The sequence below is a fragment of the Pongo abelii genome, chromosome 12, assembly GCF_028885655.2.
Source record: "Pongo abelii isolate AG06213 chromosome 12, NHGRI_mPonAbe1-v2.0_pri, whole genome shotgun sequence".
Classification (NCBI taxonomy): Eukaryota; Metazoa; Chordata; class Mammalia; order Primates; family Hominidae; genus Pongo; species Pongo abelii.
Window position 1 is genome coordinate 93,910,855 of NC_071997.2, and position 14,549 is coordinate 93,925,403.

Below are 14,549 nucleotides of genomic sequence, written 5' to 3' on the forward strand. Positions count from 1 at the left end.
CATTTCCCAAAGGTCCACGCCTGAGAGATTTCAAGCTGAGTAAAGGAACAAGTCTTCTGAAGATGCAGATTTTGGTTTTATTTCAATTCAGTACAGTATATATTAGTATAACATACTTTTTTTTTTTTTCCCAAAATCACCAACCAAAACCCATCACCGATACTTTGATTGTCTAGGAAAGAAGAAGCCCCCAGTCTTGTCACATAACACAACCTCTGTCCATGGTGCAATGTCATCCTCACTGTGCTGTGAAAGGCAAGGCTCTCTCCTCACCCTAATAGCTCCTGTCTCCAGTGCTTGCCTGCCTTTCTTCCCAAGCGTTGGCCGGGCCGTGCTTTCTCAGTTAACCCAAAGGCTCTTGTAGGCCTTTTCCTCTCGGAAGTCCCCTCCCTCTCCCGAGAGAGAGAGAGCTGTTTTTTTTTTCGTCTGTCTTTTTTTTTTTTTTTTTGAGATGGAGTTTTGCTCTGTTGCCCAGTGCAGTGGCACGATCTTGGCTCACTGCAACCTCCACCTCCCAGGTTCAAGCAATTCTCCTGCTTCAGCCTCCCAAGTAGCTGGGACTACAGGTGCGTGCCACCACATCTGGCTAATTTTTTATGTAGAGATGGGGTTTCACCGTGTTAGCCAGGATGGTCGCGATCTCCTGACCTCGTGATCCGCCTGCCTCGGCCTTCCAAAGTGCTGGGATTACAGGCGTGAGCCACCGTGCCCGGCCACAACTTTTTATTTATTGGCTTGTTGGTCTTCAACCTCTATAAGCCTCAGTTTCCTCACTTATCAATCATCTACTGCTGTATAGAGACAGGTCCATCTCCTAGCATGCAGGGTGAGGCTAACGTGACAGTTGAAAACTCCAGAGTGCTGCTGACAGTGGTTGGAGGTGAAGGAGGAGGAAACAAAAGCAATGCGAGAATAGCTTTAAAGAAAGGAAGGGTGAAAAGTTGAAAAGAAAGAGGCAGCATGGAGAGATGGAGCCAACAGCAGCATGGGAGTCCCTGGCTAGGGTCAGGGCTTAGATGACGACATTGTTGGTTGGGTTCTCTTGCCCTCTGAACTGCACAGGGAATCGAGCTGGTCATTAGACATGGCCTGGAGCCAGTCATTGGAAAAGGAAATCAATACCCAGACTGATTCTCACGACAGCCACCATTTGTATGATTTTAATCCATAGAATCATTCTGAAAGCTTCTTAATCTTCACCTTTTTTCTGGACAGGAGACAGGCGGCTGAGCCTAGCCCTGGACCGGATCATATCTTCACACTTTCTTAAGCCACAGAAAACTTGAACCAGGTGGTGTGGTCATACTCCTCACCAGGCCTCAGCAGCACAGGAGGGAAGCGGGGCTGTGAAGGGGGAAACAACACAGGTGATGCTTGACACCGCAGGCTGCAACATTAACCATTCGGGTGTGCTTCTGGATGGGCCTCTAGACCAGTGCTCTGTAGATGGCTGCCAGTGCGGGAACTGTTTATGATTGGTTCATAGTGAGATAAAGAACTTTAATCAGAGTGAAAAAAGCACACTTTGTTAAAGGAAGGCTTTCCTGATGAAGGGAAGCAGTGTGTTGATCTATAATCTGGTGCAAGGTGTAGGCTTTTTTTTTTTTTGAGATGGAGTCTTGCTCTGTTGCCCAGGCTGGAGTGCAGTGGAGCGATCTCAGCTCACTGCAAACCCCGCTTCCTGGGTTCAAGCGATTCTCCTGCCTCAGCCTCCCGAGTAGCTGGGATCACAGGCACCTGCCACCATGCCCAGCTAATTTTTGTATTTTTACTAGAGACAAGGTTTTGTCATGTATTTTTACTAGAGACAAGGTTTGTCAAGGTTTTTGTCATGTTGACCAGGCTGGTCTCGAACTCCTGACCTCAAGTGATACACCTGCCTCAGCCTCTCAAAGTGCTGGGATTACAGGTGTTAGCCACCGCACCTGGCCTTTTTTTTTTTTTTTTAAAGACAGGATCTCATTCTGTTGCACAGGTTGGAGTGCAGTGGTGTGATCATGGCTCACTGCAGCCTTGACCTCCCAGGCTCAGGTGAGCCTCCCACCCAAGTAGCTGGGGCCACAGGTGTGCACCACCACACCCGGCTAATTTTTCTAATAATCTGTAAAGATGGGGTCTCCCTGTGTTGCCCAGGTTAGCCTCAATCTCAGGCTCAAGCAATCCTCCTGCCTCAGCCTTCCAAAGTGCTGGGATTACAGGCATGAGCCACCTTGCCCAGCCCAAAAGTGCAAGCTTCTTATTGTGGGCTGGCACTTTCAGGAGTACTGCTCTAGGTAACAACCAGAAAAGAAAGTTATGAGGGAGCACATAGGAGGAGATGATATGGAAGCTCTCCTTCAGTGTGGCTGCAGAAAACGAGAAGGTATTGGTAAGGAGAAACAAACTGGGTAAAGGCTTTGAAGGTACAAAATTTGAGCTTTCTTAAAACCATGTAAATCCCATGTCAGTAGCTTGGCTATGGGTTTTCTGTGACTTGCAGAAAAGAATAAGCATGAACTTTTGAGCCGGGCACAATGGCTCACATCTGTAATCCTAGCACTTTGGAAGGCCAAGGAGGGTGGATCACCTGAGGTCAGGAGTTTGAGACCAGCCTGGCCAACATGGTGAAACCCTGTCTCTACTAAAAACACAAAAATTAACCAGGCATGGTGGTAGGCACCTGTAATCCCAGCTACTCGGAAGGCTGGGGCAGGAGAATCGCTTCGACCCAGGAGGCGGAGGTTGCAGTGAGCTGAGATGGTGCCACTGCACTACAGCCTGGGCGACAAGAGTGAGACTCTGTCTCAAAAAACAAACCAAACAAACAAAGCATAAACTTTTGAATCATACAACCTGATTCGAGTGTAGTGAATTCTGTCGTATAGTGTGACCTTGGACACAACTCCACTCCGACAAGCCAGCCTGTGGCATTACCTGATTGACTGCATCAGGCCAGTTCTGAGTCTCCAGGCAGAAACCAGAGTGCTTGGGATAGACAGCTCCATTCTTGCCCTTTAATGTGCCATCCAGGAAGTTACCCATGTAAAACTGGACCCCGGGCTGGGTGGTGTATACTTCTAGTACCCGCCCGCTTGCAGCATGATGCACCCTGGTAAGAAATACAAACAACATGAGTCCAGGGCAGAAAAGCAGGCGGGGAGGAGTAGAAGCTGGGAAGTGGCTTTGAGACAGGAATCAGACCCAGCCACAGAGCAGGGACAAGATATAAGGAGGAGATGAAGGTAGGAAGAGCATGATGGAAAATTCTTCCAGTCTCAAAGGCAAGGCATGAGCAGTGGCTTTCAGGATCCTCAGTAGCTTCTTTGGGGCATCACAAAACAGACTCACTCCTGCCAGCTGGGGAGTAGGGAGGAAGGCAGCAGCCAGGTTGGAGAGAGGAAGGTCCTGGAGAGGCTGAGATTCTTTTTTTTTTTTTTTTTTTTTTTTTTTTTAAATAGAGTCTTTCTCTATTGCCCAGGCTGGAGTGCAGTGGCGCGACCTCAGCTCACTGCAACCTCAGCTTCCCGGGCTCAAGCAATTCTCCCACCTCAGCTCCCCAGTAGCTGGGACTGCAGGTGCGCACCACCATGTCCAGCTAATTTTTGTTTGTTTGTTTGTTTGTTTTGAGATGGAGTCTGGCTCTGTCACCCAGGGGGGAGTGCAGTGGCGTGATCTTGGCTCACTGCAACCTCCGCCCCCTTGGTTCAAGCAATTCTCCTACCTCAGCCTCTAGAGTAGCTGGGATTACAGGTACCTGCCACCACGTCTGGCTAATTTTTTGTACTTTTAGTATTGTCGGGGTTTCATCATGTTGGCCCAGCTGGTCTTGAACTACTCACCTCAGGTGATCTGACACCTCAGCCTCCCACAGTGCTGGGATTACAGGCATGAGAGCCACTGCACCCGGCCTGAGATTCCTTTTTTTTTTTTAAGATGGAGTTTTGCTCTGTTGCCTAGCCTGGAGTGCAGTGGCGTGATCTCGGCTCACTACAACTTCCACCCCCAGGGTTCAAGTGATTCTCCTGCCTCAGTCTCCTGAGTAGCTGGGATTATAGGTGCCCACCACCATGCCTGGCTAATTTTTATATTTTTAGTAGAGACAGGGTTTCACCATGTTGGCCAGCTGGTCTTGAACTCCTGACTTCAGGTGATCCACCCGCCTGAGCCTCCCAAAGTGCTGGGATTACAGGCATGAGCCACCATGCCCATCTGAGATTCTTTTTCATAAAGAATTGGGGCTCTGCTTGACCTGGCAAAACAACCAGCCCTGTCTCATGAAAGTGAAGAGAAGCTTTTCTAAATTAAACTGTCCCCCTCCCTGGGACTTAAGCAGGCTGTTTTTTAGTTAGGTCTCCCCTCACAACAGTCCTGCTGTGGGTTTTCACTAGATTGAACTGCGTTTTTTTTTTTTTTTTTTTAAATCAGGCCTTAGCTGGACATGGTGGTTCACACCTGTAATCCCAGCACTTTGGGAGGCTGAGGCAGGAGGATTGCTTGAGCTCAGGAATTTGGGACCACCCCTGGCAACACAGACTTCATCTCTATAAAAATAAAAAATTTAAAAACCTAGCCAGGCGCGTGGTCCTAGCTACTTGGGAGGCTGAGGTGAGAGGATTGCTTCAGCCTGGGATGTCAAGGTTGCAGGTGAGTTGTGGTCTCGCTGCTGCACTCCAGCCTGGGAGATGAAGCAAGACCTGTCTCAAAAACAAAACAAAGCAAAATAAAACATAAAAATCCAGGCCTCTACAGAGGGGAGTTTCCTGCCTGGTCCTGCACTTGGTGTTGAAGGGATATAGATGAAAAAGGCCTGGGTCTTACAGTTTCACTGAGAGGCAAAACACATGCATGAAATAGTTAAAACATCCCTACCACAGGTAGTCAACCAAGAGGTTCTGAGAAAGATGCCTGGAGAAGGAGGGCTAGGATTTGGGTAAATGGGGAGAGAGTAGGAGGGTCTCCCAGGGTTGGGAGAGGAATGTGAGTAAGAGCACAGAGGAAGAAAGTGGGGTAGAGCTGCAGGAACACTGCTGGGGCCTTGTGCTGGGGCTCGGAGTCAGGGAGGGAAGGGCTTTTTTTTTTTTTTTTTTGAGACAGAGTCTTGCTCTGTCACCCAGGCTGGAGTGCAGTGGCGCGATCTCCACTCACTGCAACCTCCACCTCCCTGGTTCAAGTGACTCTCCTGCTTCAGCCTCCCGAGTAGCTGGACTATAGGCCCGCGCCACCATGCCCGGCTAATTTTAGTATTCTTAGTAGAGACAGAGTTTCACCATGTTGGCGAGGCTGGTCTTGAACTCCTGACCTCAAGTGATCTGCCCACCTCAGCCGCCCAAAGTTCTGGGATTATAGGCATGAGCCACCACGCCCAGCCCGGAGGTCTTTGATCTTCTTTCTGTCACTATTCCGTTTGAGTCATTTTTTCTGCTTTATTTAAAAACTGTTGAGCCGGGTGCGGTGGCTTACGCCTGTAATCCCAGCACTTTGGGAGGCCGAGGTGGGTGGATTACAAGGTCAGGAGTTCAAGACCAGCCGGACCAACATCGTGAAACCCCATCTCTACTAAAAATACAAAAATTAGCTGGGCATAGTGGCATGTGCCTGTTATCCCAGCTACTCAGGAGGCTGAGGCAGGAGAATCGCTTGAACCCGGGAGGCGGAGGTTGAAGTAAACCTAGATCGCGCCACTGCACTCCAGTCTGGGCGACAGAGCAAGACTCCATCTCACACACACACACACACACACACAACTGTTAATTCTGCAAACATTGATTCATTATTTGCTAGTGCCAAGGATGATATTAGGTGTTGGGGTAGAGGTAGGGCTTCACAAAGATGAAATGGCATGAGGAACTGGGATTTGGTGAGAAGGCGAGAGCGTGCACACAAGTGTCTATCGGTCAAGGCTGAAGGCGGTGAGTGCTGCAGGAGATGCCTAGCCTCCAACTGGCCATGCAGCAGGCAGGCATAAGTCACAGATCGAGAAAGCACAAAGCCTCTGGAAGTTCAGTGATGGCCGAGGTGACTTCACTAGGAAGAGTTAAGGCTTCTAACAGAAAATGGGCCTTAAAGAACAGGCAGAGAGGGAGAGAGGGGGTGACGAGCAGCAGAAATAGGGGTAATGGCAGGTGGGGGAGGGGGATAAATTCTACAGAGCTCACCTGTGCCATGGGAGCTTTGAGAAAATATGGGATGTGGTATTGGGTCACCTGTAGCATAGTAAATGCTATTGATATGGCCAGAGGAAAAGCTCCAAAGGAAAATAGGCCTTAGTGTCATTTCTTCCTTACAGACTCAGGAAGTGAAAAGTACCTGACCTTGCACAAAAATGCTTTTCTTTAGATCCCTTCAGACAGAAATTGTGGTCAAAACCATTGAGATGGAAGTCCTGCAGGTGTTTTCCAAGCTCCACTGGCTTTCTGAGGTCGAATGCAGTTCCTTGCACTGGGGCAACTTCTCCTGATGGGAAGAGATAGAAAACAAAGGTGATAAATGCCCAAGTCTCATCTTTATATAGAGCCTCCGCAAAGACTCACTGGTTCTACTCTCTCTGCCTTCATTTTAATTTGTTAAGGAGATGGGAGCCCAGATCCTGGGAAACATGCAGAGACCCCATCTCTACCAAAATAAATAAATAAATAAATAAATAAATAAATAAATAAATAAATAAATAAATGTAAAAAATTAGCCAGGCATAGTGATGTGTCCCTGTGGTCTCAGCTACTCAGGAGGCTGAGGCAGGAGGATTGCTTGAGCCCAGGAGGTCGAGGCCACAGTGAACCATGATTGCACCACTGCACTCCAGCATAGGTAACAGAAGGAGACTGTCTTAAAAAACAAATATGGAGAGGGTGGGGAAGAGAAAAAAAACCCTCAAATAAATAGAGTATATGGGAGTATGGGCTCAGGTTATATGCAAATACTGCACCATTTTATAGAAGGAACTAGAGTATCCAGTGATTTAAGTATCAGTAGGGGGTCCTGGAACCAATCTTCCATGGATTCCAAGGGACAATGGAAAATATATACTCATAAATATATAGTAACATATATATAAAAGCCAGAGCTGTTCTAGCTGAATCAAGTACAGGCTCTGAGCAGCTCAGGTGGAAAACCCCAGGATAAGATGATAGCAGAGGTCCACTTCCTCTTAAAATTATGGCCCACCCAGGAGTGAGTAACAGCCAGGTGCTAGAACCTTGCACTAAGTACAGAGAACACCAGTTTCCTCTGTAGCAGGCCAAATCACTCCGGCCATTTTTTCTTGAAGAGGAAAAAGAAAAGGGCTCTGTTTCAGAGCCTTAAACAATGATACAGTTGAGTTTTTGTTTTGTTTTGTTTTTTGAGACAGAGTCTTGCTCTGTCACCCAGGCTGGAGCGCAGTGGTGCGATCTCAGCTCAGTGCAAGCTCCGCCTCCCCGGTTCAAGTGATTCTTCTGTCTCAGCCTCATGAGTAGCTGGGATTACAGGTGCGCACCACCATGCTTTTGTATTTTTAGCAGAGATGGGGTTTCACCATGTTGGCCAGGCTGGTCACGAACTCCTGACAGGTGATCTGCCCACCTCGGCCTCCCAAAGTGCTAGTATTATAGGCGTGAGCCACTGCACCCGGCCAAAAAAAAATTTTTATTTTTTTGAGACAGAGTTTTGCTCATTGCCCAGGCTGGAGTGCAACGGCACAATCTCAGCTCACTGCCACCTCCACCTCCCAGGTTCAAGCGATTCTCCCGCCTCAGCCTCCCAAGTAGCTGGGATTACAGGCACACACCACCACGCCCAGCTAATTTTTGTATTTTTAGTAGAGACGGGATTTCACCATGTTGGCCAGGCTAGTCTCCAACTCCTGACCTCAGGTGATCCAACTATCTTGGCCTCCCAAAGTGCTGGGATTACAGGTGTGAGCCACCATGCCTGGCCTAAAAAGTTTTCTTATAGTCCCAGAGCTGTCTCATATATTTTAAAGGTAAATGCAAATGTTAGGAGGTTAACATACTCTTTTAGGGTGACAATTATTTTTCCCTTTCATGTGGTCAAATGGCAATTTTAGGAACTTGGCTTCCACTGTAATTAGGGGAGAGAAGTAGCATGCAAAGTAGGGCTGAAATCTTAGGAGGCTAAGAAAAAGCAGGAACTTGTACCTTACCATTAAAATAATTTAAAAAGTAAAAGAAGAACCAATTGCCAGTCATTTAAAACATTTGGTTCTGCTTTTGTGGGTTCCTAAATGCTGAGAGAACACACAAATCTATCTGAGTAAAAGAGGACATTTCATTTCTTTTTCTTTTTTCTTTTTTTTTTTTGAGACGTAGTCTCCCCCTGTTGCCTGGGCTGGAGGGCAATGGCCGGTCTAGGCTCACTGCAACCTCTACCTCCTGGTTCAAGTGATTCTCCCGCCTCAGCCTCCCGAGGAGCTGGGACTACAGGCATGCACCATCATGCCCAGCTAATTTTTGTATTTTTAGTAGAGACGGGGTTTCACCATATTGGCCAGAGTGGTCTCAAACTCCTGACCTCGTGAACCACCTGCCTCGGCCTCCCAAAGGGCTGGGATTACAGGTGTGAACCACTGCGCCCGGCCCCATTTCTTTTCTTAAACTCAGAACTGCTGTTCAGAAATGTAGTCTTCCTAGTGCCTGAAGACTGGAGTTCTGAGTTCACATACAGCCTCAGGGTGCCTAGGTACGAAGCACTCAAGTGAGACGCTGAGGTCCAGGCGATACCATCCTGGTGTCTGGGTGTCCACTGTTCAACCGAGAGAATCTGGGAAGTGCACAAAGGATTCCTTGCTCTTTTTTTTTTTTTTTTTTTTTTCTTGAGACGGAGTCTCACTCTGTCGCCCAAGCTAGAGTGCAGTGGCTCGACCTTGGCTCACTGCAATCTCCGCCTCCCGGGTTCAAGTGATTCTCCCGCCTCAGCTTCCCAAACAGATGGGATTACAGGGGCACACCACCATGCCCAGCCAATTTTTGTACTTTTAGTAGAGATGGGGTTTCACCATGTTGGCCAGGCTGGTCTCAAACTTCTGACCTCAAGTGACCCACCCACCTTGGCCTCCCAAAGTGCTGGGATTACAGGTGTGATCTGGCCAAATTTTTAAATAGGAAATATTCGCACATGCAACCAATTTTTTTTTTTTAAGACAGAGTTTTGCTTTTGTTGCCCAGGCTGGAGTGTAGTGGCGTGATCTCGGCTCACCACAACCTCGGCCTCCTGGGTTCAAGTGATTCTTCTGCCTCAGCCTCCCAAGTAGCTGGGATTACAGGTGCCTGCCACCACACCCAGCTAATTGTTGTATTTTTAGTAGAGACGGGCTTTCACCGTTTTGGCCAAGCTGATCTCAGGTGCTCTGCACATCTCGGCCTCCCAAAGTGCTGGGATTACAGGCAAGAGCCACTGAGCCCAGCCTCCGGCTTGCATTTGTCTGGTTTACTTTTGCATTCTTATTCTGAGTCACTTGGTTTGTATACAGCACTGTGTTGGGATTAAATTGAGAGACTTGGCCAGGCGGGGTGGCTCATGTCTGTAAGTAATCCCAGCACGTTGGGAGGCCAAGGTGGGCGGATCACTTGAGGTCAGGAGTTTGAGACCAGCCTGGCCTACATAGTGAAAACTTGTCTCTACTAAAATACAAAAATTAGCTGGGTGTGGTAGCACATGCCTGTAGTCCCAACTACTCGGGAGGTTCAGGTGGGAGGATTGCTTGAGCCCAGGAGTTCAAGGCTGTAGTGAGCTATGATTGTGCCACTGCACCCACCCCAGCCTGGGTGACAGAGTGAGACTCCATCTCAAAAAAGAAAAAAAACAAAACAAACACACACACACACACACACACACACAAAATTGAGAGACTCTGTTTAATAGGCACATTTAACTACATTAATACAGCATATATATATATGTATATATATAAACACATGTGTGTGTGTGCTCTAACTGTTGTTAGTTCTGTCATTATACTTTATAGTATACTTTCTGTTTTTATGACTTCTGGTTTTTTGTTTTTCTTTTTAAATCTTTGGGATGCCAAGGCGGGGGGATCATTTGAGCTCAGAAGTTCAAGACCAGCGTGGGCAACATGACGAAACCCCATTTCTATAAAAAAATGCTAAAATTAGCAGGGCATGGTGGTGCACACCTGTAGTCCCAGCTACTAGAAAGGCTGAGGTGGGAGGATCGCTTGAGCCCAGGAGGTCGAGGCTGCAGTGAGCCAAAATCATGCTACTGCACTCCAGGCTGGGTGACAGAGTGAGACCCTGTCTCAAAAAAGAAAAAAAAAAAAAAAAAAAAAATCTTTTACCATATGGCCTGTGTTTGCTTGTGTGCATTTCTGATAATTTAAATTTAGAAAGTTTGTTATTTTTGTTTTAGTGGTTCCATCTATATATAAGCATTTAATCCTCTTTTTCTTAGATAGAATCTGCTCTGAGCTTCTCTTTCCTCCCCTTTTCTCCTTCCTCTGCTACCTGAGTTAGGTTGCTGACACTTTCATCTGAAGGTATTTTAATAAGGGCACTTTTGTTTCCCAGTAGATGGTGCTAGAGACACAATAGAAAGAGGTTGCTTTACATCCTCTAAACACTGATCAGTTCTGGCAGAATTCATAGTTGAACTTTTTGGATCTTGAAAGCCAAAGGCCAAATCCTAGATAGCAGTGTGACCCACTTGAGTATGCTTTTGTCCTGCAATGTTTACATGATAAACCACCTCCCAGACTTGCATGGTGGCTCATGCCTATAATCCCAGCGCTTTGGGAGGCCGAGGTGGGTGGATCACTTGAGGTCAGGAGTTTGAGACCAGCCTGGGCAACATGGCGAAACCCCGTCTCTACTAAAAATACAAAAATTAGCCAGGCGTGGTGGCGCGTACCTGTAATATCAGCTACTCAGTAGACTGAGGCACAAGAATCGCTTGAACCTGGGAGATGGAGGTTGTGGTGAGCCAAGATTTCACCACTGCACTCCAGACAGAGTGAGACTCTGTCTCAAAAACAAAAAACAAACAAAAAAAGAAATGAAAAGGAAAAGGCAACAATAATTCTTCTTTTTCTTTTTTAAAGACAGTGTCCTGCTATGCTCAAGTGATCCTCCTGCCTCAGCCTCCTGAGTAGCTAGGACTACAGGTGTATGCCCAATTATATATATACATATGTGTGTGTGTGTGTGTGTGTGTGTGTGTGTTTAAGAGCGAGGGTCTCATTCAGTTACCCAGGCTGTAGTGCAGTGGCATGATCACGGCTCACTGCAGCCTCGACCTGCCAGGCTCAGGTAATCCTCCTGTCTCAGCCTCCTGAGTAGCTGGGACCCCAGGCATGTACCAGCACCCCTGGCTAATTTTTAAATTATTTGTAGAGACGGGAGTCTCACTTTGTTGCGCAGGTTGGTTTCAAACTCCTGGACTCAAGCAATCCTCCTGCCTCAGCCTCCCAAAGTACTGGGTTTACAAGCATGAGCCGCCATGCTCAGCAATTCTTCATGAAACAGTTAGACTTGGAAAAAAAAAGCAGGTATTCTCATGGGCTCAGGAAGATTTTAGTCTTACCAACCTATATTCTGAGTGGTAACTTATGCTTTCTTCTATAACTTTAAATGGTGTTCACAATATTTAATTCTTCCTTAAAGCCACAGTCAACTCAAAATCTAACCCTTATGACAGTCCTAGTGTGATCGACTCAGGTCAGTCAAAATTGCTTATAATTATCTCCCTTAAAGTATAACTACAGGTAGAAGGCTTGAAGAAACAAAGAAAGCTACAAAATTTTTGTGAAGGAAAGACAGAGGACATACATCAGGTCTCTTTCCTGTTACCAAGCAATCTACAAATCAGTGTTTGCTTCAGCTCTTCCCTCTGTAAAACGAAGCTGTTATTTGCTGCCACATTACATGGAAATATTTGATAAATGATATGCTTGAACACCTTCAGGAGTCTGGCATAAATAAATACATATAACAGGGCCAGATTTCAGGCTACCATATAGAACACAGAGCAGAGGGCACAGAGGGTAAGACTTTAAGCACGACAAAGAAGCCCTGACTTAAAATTAGAAAACTGGGACAATTCTAAAATGATGAAATTTTTGCTAAATGAGAAGAAAAAAAGAGAGAAGGCTCCAGTCTATCTTGTCCAACCTCATGCACTGACACACTTGGTCATGTGCTTAATTAATGGTCAGGTATATGGAAAATGTGGAATTTGTCCCCCAGATTCGCCACGTCTCTGGGCCCTTTCTGATAACTGGAATGAATGTTCCTTCTGGGTCCCCTATGCCCACCACACTCTGGCAAAGTCCAATTGATCGTTCAAGAATATTCTGTAACATAATTTCTTCTTGTGAAATATTCTAACCTCTATAGCCAGGACCAATCTTTTTTTTCTTTGTTCCCATTATACTTAGAACAGACTTTTCTCAAAACATTCATCATATTATGACATAATTACAGGATTTGTCAAAGTCAAAATAAAATATAGAGATGAATCTCTTAATGTTTTATTTGAGAATCACAGAATTGGCCAGGCGTGGTGGCTCATGCCTGTAATCCCAGCACTTTGGGAGGCCGAGATGGACAGATCACTTGAGGCCAGGAGTTCGAGACCAGTCTGGCCAACATGGTGAAACCCTGTCTTTACTAAAAATACAAAAATTAGCCAGGCATGGTGGTGTGCGCCTGTAGTCCCAGCTCCTCTGGAGGCTGAGGCAGAAGAATTGCTTGAACCAGGAGGTGGAGCTTGCAGTGAGCTGAGATTGTGCCACTGCACTCCAGCCTGGGCAACATAGCGAGACTCAGTCTCAAAAAAAGAGAGAATCACAGAATTGCAATTCAGAGTGCACACACAGCCTGGGTGGTCCTCAGCGTGTCCGGAAAACAAAGAGAAGGTTGGGAGTTTTATTAGATATACATATTTTTTGTTTTTGCTTTTTTTTGTTTGTTTTTTGAGTCAATGTCTTGCTCTCTCACCCAGGCTGGAGTGCAGTGGTTTGATCATAGCTCACTGCAGCCTCAAACTCCTGGGCTCAAGGGATTCTCCTGCCTCAGCCTCCCGAGTAGCTGTGACTACTGCAGTACACCACCACACCAGCTATAATTTTTAAATTTTTTCGTAGAGATGAGGTTTCACTATGTTGCCCAGGGTGGTCTTGAACTCCTGGCTTCAAGTGATCCTCCTGCCTCAGCTTCCCAAAGTGCTACGATTACAGGCGTGAGTTGCTGCACCTGGCCAGGAGTTTTATTAGAAAGAGAAATGTTACATACTGTTCTGAAAGAACGCTCATTGGCACTAAAGAAACTTCTGAGAGCTGGCAGGCTCTGACTCGTGAGTGACAGCAGTAGGTAAAACTAGTGTTAGAGTCACAGCAGGTCATTTTAGCAATTACTAGGGTGAAATTGGTCTTAGGGTTATAGCAGGCTGTTTCAGCTTTGCAGAAAAATCAATTCTTGGAGCAGGTGCTATGTACCCTAACTGCTCTTTTCCCCCGGCCTCTCAACTCTGAGTTAGTTGGGTATGACAACGACCCAGTTTGTATAACCAACTTTCACATATATCAAGTGATTTGTCTATAAGGAAAGTGAGTTCCTAAAGGGCAAGAATTGTGCCCTATTTATCTCTGTACCCTCTGGGCATGAAGCAGAGCCTTTCGTTGATTGAAAAACTGATGAATGAAGGCAGGAGAGGCAGAAAAAAACCCAGAGGCAACTGTGTATATTGTAGCATCTGGTGACGAAGAGTGAAAGATCTAGAAAGGGGCTTAGGAATTCCCTCATCCCGTCCCCTTACTTTGCAGATGGTGAGTTTGAGCCCCCGGCAACTGAAGGGACTTGCCCGAGGTGACACATCTGCATAGTGTCAGAATCTCCACTCAGGCACTTTCCACCTCCCTCTGGAGTGTCTGACTTGGTTACAGCCCCTTACACCCCCAACCCCGACAGGTGCTCTTGATTTTTCTCACTAAGAATTTAGAAAATGAACATGCAGTTTTTCTAGCCTTGGTTTATCTGCATATATGACTTTGTGCTTTGGTGCTAAGAATAGAAGGAGCTGTCAAAATAGCTCTCTCAGCAATGCTGAGTGTTCAGAAAAAAGAAGCGGAAATGGAAGGGGTACCCTCAGACAGAATGTCACATCCTCCGACTTTAGTTCTGAAGCCACCAGAAAGCCAGGGTGTCGGCAGGGAGAAGCAGTTTCTGAAGAGGATTTCTTATTCTCCTGGAGGCCAGATGGGTGTGTATTAAGGTCTGGGCAGCAGTGCCTGGCAGATGAGGGGCTCTGACCCAACGATGCAGGGTTACAGCTCTGGGCCAGAGGAGCAGCTCATGCCCTATTTCAGAGAATGTCTGACTGCAAGCAGCATCAAGGGCCCACTAGAGGTTGTTTTCATAAATACAGAGACCAGAAACTGCATGGTGACAGCTGTGGAGGGCGTTGGGGGTGGGGTTAATCAGGGTTGGGTTTGTTAGGAGCATACAAGAAGGAGGGAGGGGGCAAGAGAGTTGAGTGTGTGCAAAGGGGTGATTCTCACGATGGACTTCTTAGTAGAGATGGAGTTTCACCATGTTGGCCAGGCTGGTCTCGAACTCCTGACC

At 46.7% G+C, this 14,549-nt stretch overlaps 1 protein-coding gene across 1 annotated transcript in view; it reads right to left on the reverse strand.

Moving 5' to 3' along the window:
• Positions 1-448: 448 nt before the first annotated feature.
• GALM (galactose mutarotase) overlaps positions 449-14,549 on the reverse strand; it is a 76,741-nt gene continuing 62,640 nt past the window's right edge. Inside the window, 3 exon segments of the mRNA NM_001132580.2 lie at positions 449-1,344; positions 2,914-3,088; positions 6,291-6,432. Coding sequence (NP_001126052.1) covers positions 1,267-1,344; positions 2,914-3,088; positions 6,291-6,432 — 395 coding nt within the window. The 3' untranslated portion in view covers positions 449-1,266.